The 23,175-nt window shown below is 39.6% G+C and overlaps 1 protein-coding gene across 9 annotated transcripts in view; it reads right to left on the bottom strand.

The window, feature by feature from the left end:
- RPS6KC1 (ribosomal protein S6 kinase C1) overlaps window positions 1-23,175 on the bottom strand; it is a 90,513-nt gene that overhangs the window by 46,654 nt on the left and 20,684 nt on the right. For 7 of the 9 annotated variants that reach the window (XM_074863689.1, XM_074863694.1, XM_074863690.1 and 4 more), the window contains 4 exons: window positions 23,035-23,128; window positions 18,623-18,682; window positions 17,443-17,805; window positions 2,261-2,379 (listed from right to left, as the gene is read on the bottom strand). In XM_074863689.1, the coding sequence (XP_074719790.1) occupies window positions 2,261-2,379; window positions 17,443-17,805; window positions 18,623-18,682; window positions 23,035-23,128 (636 nt within the window). Of the gene's footprint in view, window positions 1-2,260; window positions 2,380-17,442; window positions 17,806-18,622; window positions 18,683-23,034; window positions 23,129-23,175 lie in introns of those variants that run through there. The other 2 variants (XM_074863697.1, XM_074863698.1) reach the window with 1 other exon arrangement.

Below are 23,175 nucleotides of genomic sequence, written 5' to 3'. Positions count from 1 at the left end.
ACATTTATATCCTGTCCAAGCACCAGCATTTGAACAAGGAATGGGACCAGTCAGCATGACCTACAGCAGTACAAGGTGCTAGTGGTAACAGACCAGCCTTGCCCCAACATGACCAAAGGCACATAAACAGCAGTTAGAGAAACACCAAGCTGGTGTGAAGTGATGGTGCAAGGAGACATAAACACTAACCTTACACACTACAGACTTGATTTCTTTAGAAGGACACAAAATATCAGCGTGTTTCTGCTAGTATCTCCCAAGAATCACACTGTATATAGATGCAGGTCATTTCAGTGCACTTATGTCTGCATGGGGTCGAATAATTCATGCAAACGCCAATATAAACTATCTTGGGCAGCAAAAAGGATAAGCAGTAATCAAGGTGCAAGAATTCAGGTTTGCTCAGCAACCAACATGCAGGAAGAGTCACATTCCTCACTTTCCTTAAGACACTAAGCCAAAGCATGCCAATTCTTAGTGCTTCCTACCACTACCCTTACAATAACTTTGGGAGATAAATCCTTCTCCCAGTTAACTCTCGGCTATCAACTCAGAGACAAACTGTCCCTCACCACAACCATCACGACCCATCAGCACCGTCTGCCCTTGTTACCAGAAAATTCCAAAGTCCTAAAATAGAAGTCCAATTTATGCATTATGAAGAGCAGTAAATAAAGGATATTAAAATACAGACAGGTAAAACAATGCCAAATTGTGCAAACATGGCTTTTTTTGTAAAAAGAATGTCAGGTGCAACATTTTGCTTGTGCAAAGTCAGATTTGCCTAACTTGTCAATTTTGAGTTTCAACACAGAAGGAGAATAGTTTTCTATTCTCACCACCTTTTTTTTTTTTTTCATGTCTTATCCCAATTAATCCTGCTTTCCTTTGGATCTGCAAAGAAGGCATGTGCCTTATTCAATACAGCATAAAAGAGGAAATACTTTACCTCTCAAGTTCACATACAAAAATGCAACCTATTTCTTCCTCCTTCCCAACCACAATTAGTTTTTAAACTTACAAAAAGGCAAAAATAGGTTGTTCGTGGGTTTTTTTCTTGTTCTGCGGTTTCCAAACACACTGAGGTTTTCATTCAATATAGATTCTTCCCCATTTTCAGGGGTGTTTGACCCAAAGAAAGACTACCTAGTAGGAGTTCATATCAGTCCAAAATACTAAATTGTTCAAAGTACAATTCATAGCAGCAGCAAGACTCCAAATCTCACAAAATATATCCCATTTGGAACATCCTCAAAATTGTACTTGTGGGTTCTCAACATTAAAAAAGCTACCCTTCAAAATCAGTGTTTTTGCTTTTTTAATTTACTTATTAGGCAGTCGGACTCTATAAGGCTTCCCATTTTTGCAGCACTGATCTCCTTAAAGCATTTTCAGATCTGTGCAAAATAAGAAGCAATAATCTTCTGCCCCTTTTTTCCTCACTTGATATAAATGCAGAGAGACAGGAAGTTGGTAACTTTCATGTTTACTACAATAGGGCAGCCATTGACAATCACACACAGTTTAGCACGACTGCAGTAAAAGTCTAAAGTAAGAACAGATAAGTCCCAAAGGAACTGTTTGGGGAAGGGCAAAGTAGAACTTTATTAAGGGTATCTTGGAACAAGCTTTGTTTGTCTTTTGTACAAGAACAGATAAGGGTGTCTCTGCTTAAGAAGGTGTGAACTACTGCAGAAACTCCTCAGAAATCAAGAAAGAGCTGATTACTCAAGCATGTCCAAGAGAGATATTTGAAGGGATGAAGAAGAACCATTGCTCAATGAAGTACTTATTTTGTGGAAAAGTCATCTCAACCCCACCCTGCCACATCACTTCTGATACATCATTATGTGCCAGGCTAAAGAAACCAACAGGCCTCTCGCTCCCTACAGGACCAAGCAATATTCTCACAGGAAAGTCAAAAGAAATGTTACGTTCCAGTGTGGCTTTTTGCTTTACCTTTAAATTCTTTAGCATGATTAAAAATATTTACATCATGAGTTGTGAGTAGAAGGAAAGCACACAAAAAAACAGGCCTGTATTAAATCAAGCACTCTTTATAAAGCTATGAAATGCAACCAACAAGAATCAGAAAAGAATGGCAACTTAACAGAAACGTAAGATCAAAATACTCCTCAAGCCTCCTGAAGGAGAAGTTCTAGATACTTTTTGAACCTCAAGCTTGAATATGCTTTGCTAAAAGACAGGACAATTTAATTACACCAAATTCTGGTTCAGAAAAAAATAAGTTAAAGCCTACCATAGAAACAGATGCATCTTCAGAGGATTTATGGCAGAGACTGGAAATTTTTTCAGCACGCATAAGGTATTCTGCAGTCTTCCTTTTCACTGCTTCTCGACGAGTTGGACTTGATTCACCTCAACGGAGAAAAATAAAGTGGTTTTTTTATAGAGAGAGGTACTAAGTAATCAAAGTATATGATTGCTTTGATTCTACCTTTTTGATTTCCTTTGTGTTATTCATAATCAAACCTACAGATATGCATCTTATAAAAAGTACTATGATCTCAGAGTTCTACAAAAATAAGAATTTAAGCCTTGCTATAGACTAAGGTAAATAAAGAGTCTTACCTCATTTTTCTGTGATCTGGTATATGTTCCTATGGTAACATATGTAAGAACTGAAACAAACCACTGATCTGAATGTTATACTCAAAAAAAAAAAACAAATTAAGGAAGACACTGTAAGACATTTAGAACAAAACAATGAAGTTGGTTTTTTCCCTCATGTTTCTAATATGGGCTTTACCAAGTATACAGCAAAGCCAGAAATGCTATTAATAGCCTGAAGGCAACATAAGCGACACCAAGAACTCTTGTTCACAGCTTTCCGATGCTAGCTGCTCCTTGCCTGTTGGCTTGGGGTGACACAAGAAGAAAGGAAGAAGTGCTTGCACCCACTACTTCACTTCCCCGACGGCTGAACCACCACTGTGTTATGTGTAACCTACCCAAACTCTTGCAAGAGGTGAGAACCCGTGATACCATGCGAATTCTGTATTCACTCTAAAACTTACAGCTTATGTTTAGGCATTCACATCATGAGCAGTATATTGTTATAATAGATTCAATTTGTGATGACAACACCCAACCAGTCAACCGCCAAGCAAAGATAAAAAGACTGTGAGCCACAATTGTTATAACAGAGAATTGAGATTACTATGCTGAAAAATACTGACAACTGTCCTAGAAGTCTGAACAATAGCTGAGACTTCACATGGCCCTGACAGTCTCTTCCAGTCCTCACTGAGGCCATCCAAGACTTGCTGAAACACAGCCTTGGCTGTGACAGGCTTTTGCACAACAGGTGTAAGGCAGCACCTCTCACAAACCAATGCTCAAACAGGGCAAGGAACTGCAAGGATATCTGCCTAACAGCTACTCAACATGAAAGACAAGGCAAGGAACAGGAGAGGTAATAAATTAAACATGCAAATACACAAACCGTAACAAACAGCAGATAAGAGAGACAATAACAAAGACTAGAATTCATGAGACACTGATCAATTGGCCATGAAAGGAACCTCCAAGTGTAACCTTGAAGAAGTTCAACCAGAAACTTGGTAACTGATAAGAAAAAAACTAGAATTATTGCACGTTATCAAGAACGAGTCTCATAAAAAAGAGCAAACTTATTATGGGATGTCTGAGGGAGAAATTACTGTGTAAATGCTTGTATGCAAAACATTGTGGAGGTTTTCAGGGGGGATTGTGGCAATGTGTAAGACATTGTGAGATGTTTAAGGGCAGGATTAAAGGTGAGGAGAGGGAAGGGTCAAGGCAGAGTGGGGGCACAAGCATGAGAAAACAGAGGTGGGAATTTCATGGGCTGAATGTGTATAAGCAGGCTGATGGTCAACATGCTTGTCTGTACCTGACCACCACTGTCTGTCTTACCTTCTTATGAAACTGTTCCCCATAATTTTCTGCATGTGTGCTCATTCTTCTCTGTGCATAAGATATGCCAACAGACATCAAGCCAGATAAGACAGCAAGTCAGACATTTTGTCTGAGAGCTGGACCATAGACCTTGGGGCCAGCTACCAGAGATACCTGAACAGCATGTCTTTCCCTGACCAGCAATAGTTCAAAAGAGGTTGTTTATGGCGCCTGTAGTTATGTAGGTGTCTGTAAAGGCAATATCTTTCTGTCTGTGTCAATCTGTTTGTGGTCAGCCATGTCCGTACAGAGTACGTGTGCACACATGCAAGCCCCTCTCAGAAATTTGCAGTCATCTTCACTACTGGTAGAACCCAAAGAAGGGCTAAGCTGCAGTCATGTCTCTCCAGCAGCTCAGGGCAGAAGGAATCACTCTGATCCTTCAGCCACCCAGATCTGGCTAGCTTTAACACCAGCTTCTTAATAAAGAAGAAGGAGCAGGTTGTCTGTTCAACTTTCCTGAAACACTTTCTAGATGGCAGAGAAGAATGAAAAACTAAGTACGAGGTCTCTTCAGAAAGTTGATGGAGAGCTACTCTGCTGTAGGCTCTCAGAGCTGCTGTTTTACCCCTGCCCCATACAAGAGAATATGAATCATCATTCTTGTTTTAAACAATCCTTAGACTCAGAGTGTGAAGAAGGCAGAGGCTCTTTTCCACTTCATGTTGCCATGGTCTTCTACTAGTCATTTTGACCCTGTTATAAAATAGACTCCCTCTTCCTTTCCTATTATGACTACGAAGTACCTAAACACACAGAACCATCACACAGACTCCATCAAGAGTAAGTCGAAGAGACTTAATATCTACTCCAAGCTCTGCTGTAAGTGATCTATTATAAATCTTATTATCCACTTCACAGCAGGAGGGAAGAGTGATTGTCACCTCCTTGGACAGACACACGGAGCCCTGCCCTGTAAAAAACTCTGACTACACTTGGTTTGGGAAGAAGCTGGACAGTCAGAAATTCTGTGCACTTTCAGCATACAATATTATGGATATGAACCAATTTCTCAGTAATTTCTCTCATTCTAAAGACAGACGGGACTTGGTACCAGGTTCAGCACCTCAAATTTCAGCCTCCACTTGGTAAGATTCTCCTTGTGAAATTCACCTAGATGAAACTGCCGGCCTTATTCCCATTGAGAATTAAAAAAAAAAAAATAACAACACTCAATTGTTTGAACTAAGATTTGACTTTATCAGAAGATAATAGATACACCGTATTTTATAAGTGTGTGTTGTAATTTCTTAAAACATGACTAACACTCTTGCTTTCATCTCTAACAATCTTATGGCACCATAAAACTTTCTTGTGCCAATCCACTGGTGATCGCCCACATTCTCTTAGACACATAAAGTGGCAGCCGCTCAGGGAAAACAAGTCATTTGCATAGCAACAATAAACTCTTCAGCCAGTGTTTTCTTCAAGCAGACTGGTAGAAAACTGCTAGGTTAGTGTCTAAGGCTATCATAAAAGTCAAGCTTACTGCTTAATTGTTAGTTATGTGTATTTAGTTTGGATGTTTATTGTCTTTTTTCAATGCTTCAGTAATTTTACAGTAATTAACGCAAACAAGCTAGGATGTCCCCTTAGAGCTGTCTTTGTTCTCCCTACTTTCACAAGACATTAATTTCAGTTTTCCTTCTACTTTTCCTTCCCGAGTAATTTGTTAAATAACATTTGCAAACTGTTCACTCATTAAAATCTTCAGCCACAAAAAAGAGGGTGTGGATTCATGAAACATTGACTCAACAAATTCTTGCATCTTATTTGTGAATAATATCATTAACAGTTCAGTCTCTGAATACTTTAACAGGTGGATGTTTGAGAATTGGATTTATGGAAGTAGGATTTTGGCTTTTTATTCTTTGCATTAGTTTAACCAAGAGAATGTAATAAGCTACATTCCTATACAAATTCCCATTTAAACAGCCAATATCTCATAAAAATTTGTAAAGAAATACAGGATATGAATTTAATAAATAAATAAATGTTACTTAAAAAGCCTTAAGCACAGGGCTATAAGTAACAATAAAGACCCCATTAAACTAAAAATAATCTTTAGCATTTATGCCAAATTTCAGGTCATAGAACTCTTCACTTAAAAATCAAATAAATCACTAACACACAGTACTAGAACAAATCCTTATATTTGACAGATGTTAAAGCTGTGATGCAGATTTTATGCATTTTTTTTTAAATGCAATATTACATTTTGCTATGGGATGGTGTTTTCAGTTACACAAAATGTGTACTCTCAAAAGAATCAACTAATTTATTCCTAGTAAAGAACTTTTGATTTAAGTGTTGTGTGAGCATATTGAGCTCCTATTTCCATTCTGTGGTTAGCCCACAACAGTTTAAAGAGGTATCTCTCTTTAATTACAATTTAAACTTGAAAGGCATTTTGCCTTTAAATGGCAGCAAACAGGAAATGTTTAAACTGTGTCAAAGCCTTTGATGAATCTTTACAACTGCTCATAAAAGATCATCCTGCTTAAAATAATATTGATTTTTCATTTATTTTCCTAGATACTAGAAGATTTACGTTTCATCTGATCAGGATCAAAGCTTCTCCCCCCTCCTGATCACTGGGATTAAATCAGCAATGTCATTTTACACATTTAAAAACTACGCTGCTAAAGCAAGATATAAAAGTGTAGCAAGGCTGATCATAGAGACCTTAGAATAAAAACCCCTCAAGATTCCCCATCTCTCTCCCTCTCTCTCTGCATTTGCTATGGAGCAGCTGTGCCTCACACAGATTCACATGAATGAAAATATTAAGGCAAGAAACCACCCACTTAGTTTATTTTCCATATGACTTTCCTGTAATTATTTTGTAAACTGTTCACACAACAATATATAAAAACATCTGCAAAAACAGGTAATTAATGTGTCAAGCCAAACTAATGCATTTTTTATGGTGTCCATGCTTCGTCAACTGTAATTATAACTCTTTTTAAGCAAATGATGATGTGTTTGTTGCAATGTGCAAGTGCTTATTTTAGATGCTCTGTTTACTATTACTGCAAACAGAATATAAAAACTCTACAGCTACTTTGTTGCAGATATAAGCCTTCATCTACAAAAGCAGGCTGCTCCCTCGTTTTCCAAAGGCTTTGCCTATTTCAAAGAAATAAAAATATCTTAAAATGAAAATTGGCTTTGGAAAGGCTGACCAGGCCACCCGCTGACCAAAGTAACAGTAGCCAGGACATTAGGACAGCAGCCAATGATTTAAAATTTGTTCTTTAATTTTTATTTCTAAGGATAGCTCAGCTACAATAAATTTACAAAAACAGACGTTCCTAACAACATTCAAATGATCTTGAGGGTTTGACAGAGAAAACCACAAATATCAGAATAATTGTGCCACTGAGTTCATCTGTGACTTGTCAGCTTATTTTCCCATAGTCCACTGATTTGAATGAAAAATACAGAGAAGCAGCATTTCCACAGAGTACGTACATAGCAGTAGCATCTGGGAAACTAGCAACAATTTTGTTTGTCTTCTACTCAAGAGAGTCTTCTACTCACACCTCATAGCAGCTCAGAAGCCTACATACCTTTGAGAGATTAGCTAACTCAATGTTGAACTGTTAAGTGTTCCACTCAGTTAACTGTTTACTCAGGCATCAAATCCTCTGTAATTCTATCGTATAAGAAAATTACTTATGTTCAGGTATTAATAGCAAAAAGCTATTGAAAGGGGGCCATATGCAATAAACCCAAACAAACAAAAATCTGGGCAGTAAGGACCACAGAAAAAGATCTGTCCTTTTCCCCCCACATCATCTCGGGTACTACTGACAGAACACATCTCGGATACATAGAAGTGTTGTCAAACTTGCTCTGGTCCTTAACTACTCTCCTCCACAGATCCAGGATGAAGTCATGTGAAAGATATGTATCTTACTGGATGGTAACAAAGATGCTCTAGTCTCCAGTTGTGACCAACATATACAATATCCCACATTCAGTAAATCACAGTATATAGCACCCACCCAGGAATTCTAGATATTCCTTCCTTCTTTTGTGTCTGACCACCTCCAAATCATTCCCTACTGGGCACTAAAGATCTTCCTCAAGAAGAGCCAATCTGTCAGGACAACATGAGGGCACTCCCCCCTTAACTAGCTGCTTGATCAGGATGTGGGTATTTCCACAGAAAAGGTAAGGCTGAAAAGTTAGCATTACCTGTCCCAATCCTCTGTAACCTCCATATTCCAAATCTTCCTGCTTTTCTCTCAGATTTAATAAAAATATATGTGGGCTGCCTTTATTTAAAGAAGAAATCAGAAGATATTTGCTCCAGGAAGGAATGTCCTCTTGCAGAACAGGCTACAAGGAACTTGTGGGAGACTGCCTGTTGTGCTAACCCCAAACTCCATGTTCTTAACAATTTAAACAGTAAAACTTTCTCTAAATACTGAAATCTTCAATGAAACATTTATAATTGCCAAATCTAACAGCTATAATACCATTTTTTATTTTTAAAAGTTTCTTTATCTTCTTCACAGTCTTCCTGCACATATCACCCAGCTGGATTGCTGAATTTTTCAAAGAATTGCTCTCTATAAAAATGCAAGGGAGTAAGCCTTAAAAGATTTATTTCTTCTCACAATGAAAAGAGGTTTAGCAGCACCTTCCTTATTAGTGGGTAGCCCAGCTGTTATTTTTGCCTAATTGGTTCAAGAGGACCTCTGTTCTTCTTAGGGCAAACACTTCTTACATCATGTGAAGCAGACTCCTTTGTCCATATTAGCCAAACAAAAGCTCAGGCGCACCGTAAGTGACAATGCAACTCATAATCCAGCACAGGTTTCTGACCACTTTGGACACAGTTTTATAACCCCGAAATTTATTTCAGGAAGGGGAAGAGCTGATGGTTTTGGAACAAGTCTCCACCAACTTTCACAGGAGAGTGGGTAACCTTTAATTTTCAAACAATTCCTTAAGTGAAATGTGGCAGATGCTGGGGTAGATGGACACTTCAGCATCAAGGAAAGATGCCACAGATTTTAGCAGCAGGTGGCAGTTTGGAATTGTGAAATAAGCCTACTAGCTCATCGTCTCTAGTATGCTATGTATTATATTAATGATTAGTTCCTTTGAGGTGGTAGCCAAATTCTGCAGCTGAAAAAAGCCTGTAAATATTTAAAAATAAGACCAAGGTTAAGCCCATTATGGTAAAACAGTTTGTAGTGATCTTTTTTCCTCTTTTTTTTTTTTAACATTTTGAGAAAGTCAAAATTTATTAAGATGCATCACATTTATCAAACCCATTCTTTCTTGCTTTTTGAAGATTCAAGACAGTACTGTAGTCTAGCAACAAAGAAGAAAAGTCACTTAAAAGTTAAACCTCTCATGCTGAAGCAAAAACGCATGACAGTGAGTGAACACCTAAGAATTCTTCTTCCAACTTTCCAGTGTGTTCATAACTATTTCCATCTATATTTTATACATCATCTTCATTGCAGGTTGCTCGAGACATTTACAGATCTACACTTCCTGTGAAATTACCAATTCTGCATACTGCAGAAAACCTGAAGTTACACACCCAGTGGTGTAAACGTCTAGGTTAAACACCCCTCCGGAAAAAAATGTTGGCATATGTGCCAAAGTTAAGATTACATAGAAGAATGATGTGAATTGCTGAAATGTGTTTGAGTGACCAGTAAAGCAGGAGTCAGTAACACTCAAGATAGTAAGAAACATAACTTTCCAGAAACACTAATCAACAAACATCTGTTTATGGAGAAACTCTCATTTTAAATCCACAAGGTGGTGGTAGCTTTTCACATGTGTGTGACTATCTGGAAAAAACTAAAATGAATGGCCACACAGCACACACCATTTCAAGGAGGAAAAGCTTACCTTCCCATCCATCTGTTAATACTTGTAGTCTTCAGCTGCAAGGTATTTCACCACAATAAGACTTTACAAATGTGAGAAGTATTCTTGAACGCATTCCTGTAAAACTACATAAGGGGGGAAGAAAACCCCTGTGAGCACTGCAAGACAGAAGGACAAGCAGTGGCATCCTAGCACAAATGAGGAAACAAAATCGTGGCAGCAGCATCAGGTCCTCCAACACAGGCACCATAGGAACAGGAAGAGAGCACTGACAGTCAGAGCAAGGAAAAAAGTTACACAGGCCACCACCACAGAATAGAGGAAAAGATTTTCCAAGTTCTCTGCATTCTTCCTTCTTAACTAAAAGGACAAGTCCAAATTAGAATTAGCAACCACAAACATTCCTTGTTTCAGAGCAGAGGGAACCCAGTCACACAGACACCTACCCCTTCAAGTAAGAACAAGCTACTGCGGTTTGAAGCATAAAGTATTGGAGAAAGAAAAAAAAAAAGACAGGTGAAAAAACAATTCATCAGTCCTGATGATCTAATAGTACTCATACCTATGTATTAAATACAATTCATACGTACTTTTATACAGTACTATGGGAGATGGTATCTTTCCATGAGCAATCATAAAAAAAATCTCTGAAACAAAAGAGCCAGTGGCAGGCCCTGTAGAGATCAAACCTATACCAGTCCTTCTACACAGCTCTGAAGCTAGAGAGGCTATTTTAAGATACTGGAAGGGAAAAGAGGGAAAGAGGACATGACAAGAGAAAAGGAAGATGTGAAAAGAGAGCAGCTGTATATGCAAAAACTGTTTGGTGGGGGTGGGGGGAGGAATCAGAGCACTGATTATCATGCTGCATCATGCCCTTAAACATATCTATGCAATTTTTCTATTCCAGCTAGTAATTTGCCTCAATTCACCTACACTGCCCAGGTCCTTTAATTCTGGAGCCAGAGACTTCAATTTTCTCACCTAAAGACAGAAGCAGCACTGTAACCTAGATCAGTCTGTTTTGTCTACACTGTATGCTGGAAGAAGTGTGGCAACCCTAGTAGGTCTTCTGATGGGAGGTAGAAACCCCACATAGCAGCAGTCAAAAAAAGATTAATGCACTTAGCTGCAGCTAAGTGCTGGCTAACAACAGCTGAGATAAAAGTCTGTGCAGGCAGGAAGAGATGTCTGTCAAAGGAGCTGGGCACAAACAGCAACCTGGCAAGGAGCTGCTATGAGGACAGACTCAGAAATCTTGGAAAGGGCAGATCAACACCAAGCCAGTGCAGCTTGCTCTGTCCCCCAGAAGAGGGAAGAAAGAACAGGTATTTTTAAGGCCCATCTTGTCACATATTTATTCATTCTTTAACAGCCACATGCTAAGCAACCACAGAGTCATCTCTGCATCACGCCCTACGTGTTGGCTTACAGGTATTGCCACAATTTACCTTTACATGTATTGTAAGGCTCTAAGCTGTGCCACAGATACTAAACCCCAGACCTTTATCAACCTCTTGGTGCAGAGAAGTGGAACTTTGCCTTCAGTATTCCTTTACATAGCCGAATCTCTCTGTATTTATATATTAACCATTACCATTTACCACATTCACCATACTTTACTGGCAGATGCTGTATTTTACTGCTTTGCCACAATGAAGTGGCTAAACCCAGTACTTTTGCATATGGAATGACATCACGCAAGGTGATCCATCCAGCATCTACTGCACAGTGATGGATCCTATAACACTAATCTGCTCTGAAGCTCTGTATGGTCTGCAATGGGCTTGGAAGCCAACACATTTCAGTTATGAACAGCTCGTGGCCCATATTAGCACGGGTCTCAGCATCACTGGCAGCACAGTGGGATGAGATTACTCTTTTTTTTTTTAAGCAAACCATAGGATATTCAACATCGCTTCCTAATCTATCTGCTTGTCAAGAGACAAGTCCTCTTACAAGCATCTAACCTTCTGAAACAGCAGCTGTGATTTCAAGGTTGTATGAAGCACTAGGAGAGAGGGAGCACTTTGTATGATTCCTTAGAAAGCCCGACCCAAACGGTCTTGCAGCATCCTCACAGTCCAATAGCAGGAAACAGAGACCGTTTTCAGCCCCTTTGGAAGGAAGTGGGGCAGGAAGTTTTTGTCTTGACTGGTTCCAGCCTCAGTGGAAGCGGAAAGCTACAACAGCAAATGAGGCGAGTGACGATACACCATAGGAGCACAGAGGTCTGAGATCAGGTGGGGAGAATTATGGTTCCGTCACTCACCCTGTCATTAACCTTTCCCTGTGGGGCCCAGCACAACTCTAAGGGTTTCCCTGCAGACATCAGCTCACACCCCAGTGCAGCTTCTCAGAAGACAGGCCTGTTGTTTCCTCAAAGAAGTTGCTCCAATCAGGCACAGCTGCTGGGTAGCTCAGAAGCAGCCTGAGAGACTGTTACTCTCAATGAGAACACTACTCAGAGAACTTAACAAGTGAAAGGAATTTCAAGTAACTACTGTGTTGTAACAGAAGTTGTCTTCATAAATGCCATTTAACAAATAAGCAAAGGTGCTTTTCACTCTGGAAGCCAGAAACGTACTTGTGGAACAGCCACGGCTGTTCCCCTTTTCATAAAGTACTGTCATCTTGGCATTCTATCAAACATGCTCCTGTTTGCATCCCTGGCTCCATCACAAACTCAAATCATAGTCCATCATAATCCCAGTAATTAGACACAAGTTGGTTTGTTTTCAGTATATCCAAAAATATCATCTAGTTGTCTAAAGTATTCCCAGCATTTCATTGTATATGCATTTCTGGGTTAAAAGTCAAAGTCATTTTAGCAAGGTTCCAGTAATTTGTGTAATTTTTGTTCCAGCTCTGTTTACCAGATAAACATTAAAATAGCATGGAGCAGTGCAAAACTGACATTTGCAGTCTGCTTTCAAAGACACCAGCAGCTTATCTAGAAGTTGTAGATATCCAAAGCAAAACACAGATACCTGGAAAACAGCTTGTGGCTGCTGTGACTTAAGAGGCATCACATATTTCATGCAACAAGGTCTATGCTGCCTAGCTGAACCAGCCCCCTAAACCAAATAAATATTCATTGTGTCCAGCCACAGCTGCTACACACATGAAAACAAACACCCCAAATCTCTCACAGAGTAAACAGATCATCTCCCTTCGGATGTTAATAAGCAACATGGAGCCTTGTATGTAACAGACACACAATGAACGCATTTGCTTCCTAAACCACATGGAACACATCCTTGTACTTTTCTACAGGAATTGGACTGACCGTATTGGAAAGCATTCTTGCTTCATCATGTGCCTTAAGTTACTGAAACATAGCAACAAGCAATGGTGTAAACTCTGTGTTTATCACACAGCTCAGACTGCCCAGATCCATAATGGATGTAACTTGAAAGCGGTTGGAGTTGGAAAAAGAGGAGCAGTTTATACAAACAGGATTTCCTCCTTTACTGCAAAAAAATCTTTACATAATTTTAGCCTCCTGATCTACTGTTTCCTAACATAAACTATGCCCTACACCAAAGTCAGGGAAAGCACTACTTCACATAGAGCACAGTTAACTTCCAGCCTAGAAATTGGTGGCTTGCTATCGATTAGTGAATTTTTTCCATCACTAGGCCTGAAGCAATGCATTGACCTCAAAGAGCTCTGACATGATAACAAAACAAAGGAACAGCTATAATTGTGAGCCAAAGTTTCTATTAGTTAGTATACTTAGTATGCTTAAAAAAGCAGAAGATTTGAATACCAGAAGGTTTCAGCTCCTGGACAACTGTTTAACCATTCTATACAACCCTTTGAGACCTGCCTTCCAAAAGCTCCAAAATCCTGCACACAGCAATGCCCAGAAGACACAAGAGGAGCAGCAAAATCAGGACATATTCAGAGGAAAAAGGAAATGATGGCAGCTATTCCCTCTCACCGCACGCGAGGGAGCTCTGGTATAAATGAAATGTGGAGGTACAAGAAGTATAGGTAGTTCATTGGCAGTCCAAGGGCTCTACAGCCAGTCCAAGAATTCATTCTTCTTCCCACTGACAAACATGCTTAATATTAAATGCATGTACGGAGCAGAAATAGGCCCAAGATGTATAAAGAGCAGATGCCCAGAGTCCAATGTATACACCAGCCTCTCGGAGCACAGACGGCGTTCATTCCCCAAGTGACATGCATATTAGACCTTTTAGCAGGACTATGAATCAGACATTAAAAGATTCGGTACAAAAACTCTGCAAGAGACTAGCAAAGGAAAATACGTACTCACCTTGCACAGTATAATTAACACCACTGTACTTGTGAGAGCATGCACACACAGCTGAAAACAAAGTCAAGATGTACATTTCTTTGGTGTAATCATATGCAACACCTGCCTCATCTAGCATTAGTGCCATCAGCTCAGAGAGCTGGAAGGTTGTCAGAAACGTAACAGACTCAAGTGTGTTCTGACTGCCTTTATGGAAGCCAGCTACTTCAAGCTAAATAATGCAAGTCTATAAACTTGCAGTAATAAACCTACTCGTATATGACTTTGACAAGGCAACCTTAAGTAGTAAGTAGATCTTGTAGCAAGCGTAAAGGAGTGGCTGGGAACAGAGACACCCTTATCTTTCAGATACATCTAACCAACTTACAGAGGCATTACATTTCTGAGGTAATTCTGAGAGAAGTTTCAAACACAGATGATGGATGATGCTTCTTTTTTACCCCTGGTACACTGGTTACATTTCCTGATTCCAATTTCTAGGTGTCAATTTCTATTTTCTTGGTGCCACCACGTGGTAAAAATCTGTATTACCATTTTACACGCAAAAGCCACTTCCAGTCCATTCTAGAGAGGCCACACATTCTGCAACGGCTGCTCACTGAAAGGCAATGTCACTTTATATGTGTGTAAGTATATATGAACACTGTGTTTCACTTTCAGATATTACAAAGACTTATTTAGACAAAATAGGCTGAAAATAATCAGTGGCAGAAGACCAGAGGCATTTTGTAACAATTGCACCATCCTTACCTTGAAAGAAGCACATTATTACCCATGTGAAATACATAACCAGGGGTGTTTAAATAGCTGAAGTGATCTGGTTAAGGGTTGTGGGGTTTTTATTGCAACATACAGTGAATATCAATACTAAACATACCACCTTCACAAAGTAGCTAGATTAAAAAGTGTAATACAGATAGTTATTCATGGGTTTTTGTTGGCTTTGGGTTGTTTTTTTTTTACTGTCCTCATAGATCCTGAGAAGGAATCTGAATCAGCCCTGTCATTATAAAGAGGGCATCAGTGTCTCCCTGCCAGCTTGCAGAAGCTCCAAAGACAATGGGACAAAATGAGCTAGATCTACCCAAATCTACTGTAAGTGCCCAGCAGAGGATGAACATTCACTTGCTTTCCACCTTCACAGCCATGCAGGGTAACACAGAGAAAGGATAAAGAAGGGGTGACTGCTAGGAACTAGCCTACGTACATTTGTGTTCCCAAGGGACAAAATGTCAGTTAAAATGCAACTCCTTCCTATTATTCCCTCTCCTGTACTATACAGGTGGAATGTCAGGGACTGCACAGACTGAGTTGCAGGTGCTAGCTACACATCTCTTCATCCATCAGGAACAGTTTCACCCACACACACAGAGGTATCACCACTATAAATTTATTAATAACCCCCACTGTACTGAGTGACATCAGGGAAATAGGGCAGAATATCACACTTTTCTAAGACTCCTTGAATTTTTTCCTAGCCTGAAAAGCATGGATACCAGTGGGCAAGAGAACAGGATTAGCAGTCATCTGAGGTAGCTGGATGAGTAGCTAGTCAACAGCAAAGAAGCAAAATGTCCTTGGAGGAAATATTACTAAATATAAGTAAAAAGCTCAACCCACTTTAGTCTAACAAGTTAGTACACATCAGATGAGCAAGTCACGTAACAACACATGCAAGAAAAGCCTTTCACAACTTCAAGGTAAACATATTACCATAAGGATTACCATGGATTCAAAGCCAACATATTTTAACCACTGCCACAACTCAAGTATGCATGCATAGTTACCACAGCTCAAATAATGTGCAATAGCCTGACTTGTGCTCATGCCCTAAGAGTTTGAAACTGTTTAATAAAGAAAGCTTTTTGAAGCTGAAACTTGAACTGTCAGTTTAAAACTGCATCATGGCAGCCTTGCATCACAGCAAGAAGATAAAAGTGGTTATGACGAAACAAGATATTCTTCAGAAGACCTTAACTGAATGGCACACAGGTCTATGAAGAAGAGTATTAGCAAAGAAAAAATAGCTGGGCTCTACTACAGAAGGACTGTCAGCATATTCAACATCAAGAATGAAAAGCATTTTGACAAAATGGGCAAGGAAAGTTAGGATATTATTGAAAAGCCACAACAAGCAGCAAAGCAGCAACCCTACTGACATCACTGGGACTTGAAAAGACAGAGGTGGATTTACTTATGCCAAAACGTGTAAGACACTTTAAGCAAAGGCTATGCCCATATCTTGGTCCACACCTCCAGCTTTCATCAGTAACCTATCCACTTTTTGTCAGGCCCAGTTAAAGCAGCTCAGCAGGTAAACTTCCACTCCTAGAAGTGTTCAGAGGGTCTGGACCCCTGCTGGGCATCATACTAAGATGCAGCAAAGCATTCTGCTTGTGTGTGCTTTGGTACATTAGCATTTAAGTTCAGATCTAGAGCAGCATAATGCATCTGTGCTGTATACCGTTAAACAAAGCCACAATTCTAATCTTACTCACTTGATCTGTGTGGGACAGAAGCACAATACACAGACCCTGAATTCACTCCAGGAAAGAACAAATCTCTTCCTGTGCTTTATAGTTTTAAGCCATTGTTGGACAAAATGCAAATATATGAGGTTATCACTCCAGATTCTCAAGAGCTAGAGATGGAAGAGGAAAAAATTGTTCCCTGACTGACAAGGTGCAAGGAGACTCCACAGAAATTTGCATGTAGTTGCATGGTCAGTTAACAACAGCTTTTGCAGACATATACTGACACACCAAAGCCTTCTGAAAAAAAAAAAAAATTCCCCGTTCTCTAGCAGTGCAGGCATGTAAGTTTGTATGCATCTGTTAACTAGAAAAGAAGAACAGTTCAGTGGAAGAAGCAAGAGGCTGTGAGCCAAGAATAGTTCTAATCCTGTTGTGATTGGGAAGTTAACCTGAGTCTGCCTCTCCCCATGCGTAAAATGGGGATAATTAATCCTCACTTAACCATGTAAATTAAATAATGTTTCAACAGTGCTGCAAGTGCCACAGATTAATTAATGCCTAGGTAATAAAAAGTGGAGCACTTTGCTACTTACCTGCAAGTCGAAGGTTATGCCGCAATTTTAGAAGAGGAGATACTTCGCACTTAGAAGATGAGACCCTAAATTATCATTCAGTCTTACAAAGATTTCTCTCTCTCTTATATGCACAGCAGCTATCAAACCCATGAAAGCCAGGCACACATCGTTCTGCATTTCATATCATCTCTTTGCAACACAGTAAGCTAATGTTAACTAAGGAAACACCATAAACAAATACACATAACCAAAGGCAAAGCAAACATAATGGGAAGATCCATACCTTGAACACCTTCCAAAAGCAGATCAACCCCCTTTCTATAAAAGCTGAAGGCAGTTTCATAATCTTCTTCCTCCTCCTTCTTCAAAGCTAGTTTTATCAACTCGCCTGCTTTCTCCAAGTAATCTTGTTTGCCAGGCTTGGGTTTTAAGCTTCCAGTAAACAAACTATGGCTTTCCCTCTCTCCTTCAGGTTTGCTCCACTCCTGCTCAGGTGCCAGTATGCTTTGTACTGGGGGTTCAGAAGTAAGGCAAAGGCCAACAGCTCTACTGGGAGAACTTTGGTTGGATGCCATTCCATCATCTAACTCAGCAAGAGAGTCTACATCAACTGTCAGGGAGATCAGGTCACTGTCACTGGAGAAGCCTAAAAGCACAGTCAGAAAGACACCCATTACTCAATTTTTCATATACCTTAGAGCCTCCATAATTCTTTATCCTATCCAAAGATTTTAGCTCTCTTCTCATTTTCTGAGACTTTGTGCACAGAAATTCCCTACATGTAAAGCTGTCCTAAAAATTATTTTTTAGTACCTACAGAAACATGTTTTTTAAAATTATCTACAAACTTCGCAGAGCAACTGCTCTTCATTTTAATATGGGAATGAAGAGAACAACATCTAACACACAACTTAAACTTTCAAAGCCTGCTCACCGTTGCATCCCAGGAAATTACAAAACTGACCCCTTCTGTGTGAGTGCTATTGGAAAAGTCAATCAGCAGGAGCCAAATCACTGTTGCAAGAAATCCCAACATACTGTTTTAAATCAGTAAGATGAAGCATCCCAAACCCAGTAATTTAGGAGTTTGAATTAACACAGTTACTGTCAGCTTATGCATCATGCAGCATTCTAACTCACATCTACCATGAATAGCCTTCTTTCATTGCTAACACGTGGTATAATGAATTAGCTTAGACCTCTTTCACTGAAATTTGAGCTAACACATTTTATTTTACATTTGCCATAAGCTAAAAGTATATATACTTATTGCAAGCTGACCTTCAGTAACTAAACCACAGGAACTTAGCAGGGTTATTTGCAAATAAATGGCAACAAAGATATTTCACATACACCATTTCATTCTGTAAGGATTATCATCCACGAAAAGCATTCACTCATAATTATGACTTTCTAATAATTTAAATTTCACAAATGTAATGGAAACAACTTCTAGATCTCACCTCCACATTCCGATTGGCTTGTAAGTGTCACATCATCAAGCCCACTTAAATCCTTTCGAACTGAAAAGGACAAAAATGACAAAAATGTTTCTGACATCCTTTTGTACAACAGATTAGATGTTCACTTGCCATCAGAGTGAAAGGGCATGACCCTGCTACAGGTAAAAGTACATAATATGAAACTGCTCTTTGACCAGCTCTCAGAGATATCCATTTGGTAACACACCATTAAAATTGTGACAGTGGTGTTAGATTTGCCATTTCTCATCGTCTCCAAGGTTAAAAAACAAAACACAGGTGCTTGCTTAGGGGCAGCTAATTCAAACCTCAGCACTCCAACCCACCTAATTTCAATAGCAGCAGCACTTTAATCCCTATCTCTCACTGCTCTGATGATTTACAGCTAAGGAGACTTAAAACAGGAGAGCCTTCAAAGCTGGGACCTGCACACCAAGAAAAAAAAAGCACCAGCTTTCAGTCTCAAAAATGTCATTCCAGAATAGTACCCTGTATGGGACATATGGAGCGAGCCACAAATTTGGCAGTGCCACCTGGATATCAAGTAGCAGTTTGTTTTATCACCTTGGCACATGTACCCACTGAGGCAATAAAACAGCCAACAAGGTCAAGACATTTAGCTGTTTGTATACACAGAGAAAGTAAATTCTGAGCTAAAACCTGGTGTCTGTTTTCTTCTGTATTCTCAGAGTCAAGAGTTTATCCACATTATCAGGTAAACTGTTCTGACTTATCTTCAAAAAGTATGTGGCAGTAGCAAGGAGCTGACTCAAAGGCAACTAACTCAAACTTTTTTTTTGATTTTGCAACTTCAGAGTTAGAGGGAATTCACGATTTGTGGAAAAGGAGTAAGAAGGCACTGTAAAAATACTGCTTTTCTAAAAACTAACAGTTCCTTTAATGTGAGAGGAAAAAAACAGGAAGGAAAAGAGATTACCAGCCACTCTTTGTCTGAAAAGCAAGGAAAAGTGATACTTAGTGACACAAGATTACTTGAGAGGAGGGGAGAGGGTGCACAGAAGACAATGCTCCTGATCTTTTCAGGGGAGGGACCTAAAGCAAAGTGTCCATGCAGAGAAGAAAACTGCCTGTGTAGCCCCAAGTCCTGTAAGAAAGAAAGCAACCTCACAACAGAACAGTTGGAGGAAGACAGAAGATTCATTAATTAGCGTATTAATAATGGGCCATTCACCTGCCCAATTTAGGGACAGCAATGTCAAATGTGGAGCACTGAGAATTTATGAAATAACATTTAGTAGTCAAGTTATTTTGTTCAGTGAATAGAAATTGCTAGCTAGGAAATGTATAGGTGGAAGCAGAGCTGACTGACGGACAAAGGGTGCAGATAGAGAGAAATGAATGGAAAAGCTGGGGGTTTGTGGGAAGGGTGTGCTGCCCACCCAGACTAGATGAATTAGAGTACATCCACACAGCAAATTTCAGACAGACCCAAGTCCCCCTCCCTACAGTCCAAACAAAACCACGTTTGCTCTTCTCTTGCAGCCAACTTGACCAGAAGCTGTATGAATACAGCTAGCATGGCACAGAGACTGAGCTAATAAACTTTGCTAAGGTCAAGTTTAGAGCCCAGGTCTGGCACCACACAACCAGTCATGGGGCTTCCAGTCAGCCCAAGAGACAGGAGGAGTATGATCTGCATACGCTTATTTTGGGGAGGATAATATGAACATGGTAAAACAGAAGAGGGGTGGAGGGAAAAATGAAAAAGAGATGAGCTTCCCAGTGAATTTCTCTGAAGAATCTGACAATTGGTATAGAGAGACTTTTGGAGAGGAAGTTGGACATTTGAACATTATCCCATGTACCCAGAGAGGAAGACAAAAGTGACTGTCAGGAATATTAGAGGAGTATAATGATGCTGAAATTGAACATAAATTCCTGTACTTGTCTCTGCCTTGTGCAATTTCACCGGGCATATGGATAAATGCAGTTTACAAAAATTGGTGCAAAGCCTGGGTAATCCGGCCTCTTGAAAAGCAGGTTCCTGTGAAAGCATGAACTGCCGAACTGTTTTTACGAGCAAAATACTTATTGCTTATTTTGGTACAAAAACATTTCTACTACCATCAATTTGCATCTTCTACCATTAATGTGCACACCTTCTGCAAAATGAACTTTGTCTGAAAAGAACAGATAAAAGCGAGAAAACACAACCCACCCTTATAAGCAAACACCAGCACCTGTTAAGGAATGGCTTTGATACATCTCAGTACAACAGCTTGAAGGAGCAGTGCGCACATGGAGGCCCTTGAATGTGAACAAAAACTAACACAGCAAACTAGTCACAGTTAACTACGATAATCAGACTGGGAAAAATTAGATGCAGGCAGGATGCCCTGAGAAGAGGCAGGGAGAGGACTCGGAGCCGAGTATTGCCACTGCCATCTAGAGGCCTTAAAGGCAGATGTTTCCCTCTGTCCCTAGTCTTCCCCACCCCCACCCCAAAATTTGCTTTCAAACATAAGATAATATGAGCTGGAAGACACATAGGTTTTTAGAAAATACAACTCCACAAAAGTCACATTTGGCATCTGGAAATCCTGTGCTCATAGTTGTTGCAAGTATCCCCTAAAAGCATTCCAGCTGATTCAGAAGAAGGGTATCAAAGAATTTTTCTACCTTACAGCATTTTTTTCTTTTCAATACTTTTATCTCACATAAAGGAAGTGTTTTTCTTCTAAAAATGAGGCCCTTGTGAATACAGAAACGTTCATGTTAAGCACTTTTTCTTTTATAAGGCAAAATGTAAAATGGGTGCATTGTCAGAATCTGGAATGTTAAATTTCACAAAAATAGCGCCCCTTTAAAACTGCTCACCAGTATTTATGATAACTACCTTCTGTAATTAAACAGCTCTATACCTTTCCCTTCACAGAATGAAATACTGTGGGGGCATTAGTTCATTAACATTATAGAAGATGCTACAAAATAAAATGTAAAACTTGCTGCACATGTAGATGTATTATGTAACTAAGCACAAAGTTATTGACATTGAGAGATCCAAGTGGCAGGTCATACAACCTCAAACAAAAATAAACAAAGCACTATTAGAAAAGACAAGCAATTCTTGTTATTCAAGCACAGCTTTTTACCAAAGCAAGTTCTATGCCAGAAAGAGACCAGAGGAAATTAAGTCATTAAGAAAAAAAACCCTCCCAAGTAAGCTTAATAAGTGTTTGTATAATAATGTGTATTTATATATGAGTGTAGAACAGTTCCAAAGAAAAATCTGAAGGGTTGGAAAAGAATTTCTTAGAAGTCACAAGGACCCAAGCATAACTCAAATACACAAATATCTAAAAGACTGCATGGTTCTTGGCAGATGATTATACAGAGAGATGCTTAAGCTAGCTCAGCCTCCAGAGGCAGGCAAGAAGCCCTAGCACAGTATTTATTTGGGATGACTGACCCTGCCTTATAGCCATACTGTTATTTAGTGCAAGTAAAATGCCACTACATTACTCTGCACATGGTACTCAAGCCATTCATGTGCACCTTTCACACTGTGCTAAGGAAATGCAGTCTTGGGAAAAGGGACACACCCTCCATTGGCATAGCACAATCAGAAAATACTAGTAAGTTAAGGGAGGGATTTCCAGTTTTCAATAGAACATAGCCCACACTGGCTCTAACACACAACCTCTCAGACTTTCAAGAATAGGGAGTTCTTCTCAGGAAAAGAAAAAATGCTGGCAGTTTTTGTAAGACACTTAACTTACTTATCTCCCCAAGCCCTGCAGTAGGGCTTTAACATTCACCAATTCCATACGCTCAATCCAGAAGACATACTTAAACTTTTAAATTACGATACCAACTCTCTTCTGGATTTTACTAAGCACTGAAAGTATGGTGACACCCAGAGCATGAACAGTTGAATGAGAACCCTCTGAAATGAATGGGGCAGTTCAAATACTAGACCCATTTTTCATGCTCTAGGCCAACTCAGACAGTCATCTTTGTATTTATTCATCAACCTCAAAATGGTTTTAAAGTTCTTTTCAAATGTTTGTAGCTTGAGACTTGGGGTATGATTAGTAGTGAACACTAGCACACTGTTTGCCCAACCTTCTGGAAGCAGGCAGGATTATGTACATTTAAACCAGAGGGTTCAGTTCAGTTCGCATCAAAAGCAGCTCTTTTTGAGCTATAGAGTCTTAGGACTTCTAGAATAGACTGGACAAACTCCCAGAAAGCTTCCTGTTGGAAGTAAACTTCCAGCAGTGCAGAGAGAGCTCTGCTGACCCCAGCTCTGGCATTTCTGTCAAGCAAACAGAAACCGGATGCCAAAGCTCCTACAAATACGGCACTTGTGATTTACATGCTGCTTTAAAACAGATCACGCTATTAAGGTTACATGAGAAAAGAAAGCAAACCTTCAGAGCTGCAGTCAGACAGGTTGTCAGTCAGAGAGTCAGACAGAGGCTCAACAGGACCAATCAGTTCAGACCCATCATGCACCTCTCCACCCTGAAAAGAAAGAGGGAAAGGAATTAGTCAGCTGCTGTGCTCTATGG

Source organism: Strix uralensis, chromosome 3, assembly GCF_047716275.1.
Source record: "Strix uralensis isolate ZFMK-TIS-50842 chromosome 3, bStrUra1, whole genome shotgun sequence".
In the NCBI taxonomy this organism is placed as follows: Eukaryota; Metazoa; Chordata; class Aves; order Strigiformes; family Strigidae; genus Strix; species Strix uralensis.
The sequence above is the reverse complement of the archived record's forward strand: the minus strand, read 5'-3'. Positions and strand labels throughout refer to the sequence as shown.